The sequence below is a fragment of the Sinocyclocheilus anshuiensis genome, unplaced genomic scaffold (genome assembly GCF_001515605.1).
Source record: "Sinocyclocheilus anshuiensis isolate Anshui unplaced genomic scaffold, SAMN03320099.WGS_v1.1 scaffold2430, whole genome shotgun sequence".
Classification (NCBI taxonomy): domain Eukaryota; kingdom Metazoa; phylum Chordata; class Actinopteri; order Cypriniformes; family Cyprinidae; genus Sinocyclocheilus; species Sinocyclocheilus anshuiensis.
The window spans coordinates 188,028-190,875 of NW_015556097.1; the positions used below are offsets into that span (position 1 = coordinate 188,028).

Genomic DNA, 2,848 nt, shown 5'->3' on the forward strand with positions numbered 1-2,848 from the left:
GTGTCATGTCATGATTATGAAGGTGTCATGTCATGATTATGAAGGTGTCATGTCAGTCTTATGCACACCCCTTCAAGTAAGGTGTAACCAAACATTTATAGTGCTCTATCAAAATGATTTAGAAAAAAAAATAATATAATAATATTTTTTACTATTTGTGGTTTACTTTTGGTTTTGACCATTTGTGATTTTTTTTTTTTTTGACTGTTTGTGGTTTTCTTTTTTTGATAAACTTTGTCTCTCTCCTCTGATCAACTCCTCTTTACTACAAAATTACAGAAAAAAAAAAAATAATAAAAGAGGATGAACATCAGATGAGATGTCTAGAAAGACACCAATAAAACAAGATGGGAACAACATAAGATGACATTACTTGTACCTCAGGAAAGCCACATGCATAGATTTTCAGTTGGCCATGAAAAAAACCCATCAAGCACATATAGATAAAATCTATTTAAATATATGCACTGTATCACACAAGCATGGTATTTTAATTAACCTGTCCTAATAGTTTAATGTACACATTAATGCATCCCCTAATTTGGTCAAAAAACGTCAGACAATTTTACGAAAGCACCAGGATTATCTTGTCAACAGTCTGGAACAAGGTTATTAAACTTATTATAGCTTTGCATTTTTAAATTAGATTTATTTTAATATTATTTTCAAATTTGCAATACAATTTAGTTTCGTTTTTATTAGTTTAATTAATAATTTTGTTAGTTTCAGTTTAGTTTTTATTGTGTGAACACATTTCTATTTAATTTTGATATAGTTTAGTTTTAGAAATTAAATTCACAGATCACTTCCACAGCGCAGACTTAATTTAAATGTCTAGCAGCACAAAATTAAAGCATGCTGAGACTGATTAGATGGTAAAAGTATACAAACATACACCATGAAGCAGTCATGCCTTTTTACTTCATAAATCTGCTCAAGTTGCGCTTACATGATCATATTTAAAAGCACTAGACAATGATAATGGTGCTTTGTGATATTTAATTTGAAAATAAATGTAATTTCTTCATACTGGATGTCTTTTATCGTATTTAACAATAATCATGATACTGTAACTGTTGTGTCTTGCTCACTTTCCTGCGAACAAACGCGCATAAATCATAACTGGGACTAATGAAATTCAATAATAATGGCGGAGCCTCAACATTCGATTTGCAGTGTTGCAGCTCAGGGAGCGCTCGCTGCTTTCTGTAGCCTATATCATACGTTTTTTTTTTTTTTTTAAAAAGCTTCTCTAAAGGACCAACGGCCACATATACACTGCAGAGTTTAAGGAGAGACAATGGCATTTAACAGTAAATTAATATTTAAATTTGTTCTTTTCATTTATGAAGAATTATAAGCGTGTAGTTTACGCACATTTGTTCAAAACAGTCTGGCAGATTGTTCACAAGATGTAGGCAAAACATTTTATTGTTTACAGTAAGGATGCGCTTTCTTCTCTTTTTTTCCTGTTGCGGTGCTTTTCTTCAAAGCACAACTTAGAATGCCTATTTTGGTTTGATTGCTTGTGTTACATGAGAAAATAAACAACTTTGTCTACCTGATGCAGCAGCCTAGATTTAATGCGGGCGCGGTTCAGGTCGCGGTCTCCATGTCACACGGGTCGGGTACAGAATTAAATCAGTGCTGCTGTCAGATGACGGGTCAGGTGTTCTGTTAAGGGTTAACCAAACAGGACCCATGCAGGACTCTGCTCTGCGTCTCTCCGTCAGATAACCTCACATGCGTGATGCGCCAGTTACAGGTATTTCCCTAAACCGACACACAGCTATTTTTCCGCCACGGGGTGAGATAACGTAAAGATTACAAAAACGATTATTTATTTTTGATAATTCTTATTTTCTGTTAATTTTTCAATAACTGTTGTTAGTTTCGTTTTGTATTAGTTTTTCATTTATTTTGATGTTTTTATTTCAGTTTACAAAAATGTTTTTTTGATCAATCGTTTTCATCTTAGTTTTCGTTTACAAAAATAACCTTGGTCTGGAGCACAAACAGAGGCTTTCCATTTCATATAGTGATTGAAACTCAAAATGTGTTTCTGAGTCCAACGCTCTCAAACTACTTTTATTTCTTTTATTTTTCAAAATGTCTGCTGCTTTACACTTCTTTTTGGGACGAAACATGACCCAGACATTGCAGCGCTTGCCTTACAGCCCGCTTTAGGTGCAGCTTTCATGGACACGAGCATGCAGTGTGACACTCACCAGAGCGGGGTATGATGGGTATCCTCTGCACTTGGCCCACACCAGATCCAGAGCGTCCAGAGAGCTGTAGTCATCTGAACCCATCCAGCATCCAGAGCGGCCCCGGCCCCGAACCACTGCAAACACACACACACGGGTCAGGCCACAGACAGAACGCATGCGGGCCGGTCTGATGCGTGCGTCTGCTGCACTCACAGTGAGACACTCCTCGGGATCCTCCCATGGAGTAGGAGTCGTTCTCTGTGCCAGATGTTTCCTCGCTGCTGTCCTCCTGAAAGGCCGAGCGTGAGAACGAGGCTTTTCCACGGCCCTGTTTAGAAGGCGTGGTGCTGCCGAGAGAAAAACAACAGCACTACATGACACTGGCATCCCCCTCGTGCAGGACTGACACTGATTCACACATCAACCCGCTCTCTTCAGATCAGCAGGTGCTAGTTCATCACTGTACTGTAGACTCTGTGTGGTAGTAAAACGGTTCACATTACACATTCCTAAGGACTGTGCTGCTGACTTAAAGTCAAACAACACAGTGAATCCTTCACCAGCGTTTAGCAGCAGTCTTTTGTGTGTGTGTGTGTGTGTGTGTGTGTGTGTGTGTGTGTGTGTGCGAGTGTGTGTGT

At 38.3% G+C, this 2,848-nt stretch overlaps 1 protein-coding gene across 1 annotated transcript in view; it reads right to left on the reverse strand.

The window, feature by feature from the left end:
- LOC107676209 (peregrin-like) overlaps positions 1 to 2,848 on the reverse strand; it is a 23,968-nt gene that overhangs the window by 3,733 nt on the left and 17,387 nt on the right. Inside the window, exons 9-10 of the mRNA XM_016470714.1 lie at positions 2,424 to 2,557; positions 2,229 to 2,344 (exon numbers count right to left, since the gene is read on the reverse strand). Of these exons, the coding sequence (XP_016326200.1) occupies positions 2,229 to 2,344; positions 2,424 to 2,557 (250 nt within the window). The remainder of the gene's footprint in view (positions 1 to 2,228; positions 2,345 to 2,423; positions 2,558 to 2,848) is intronic.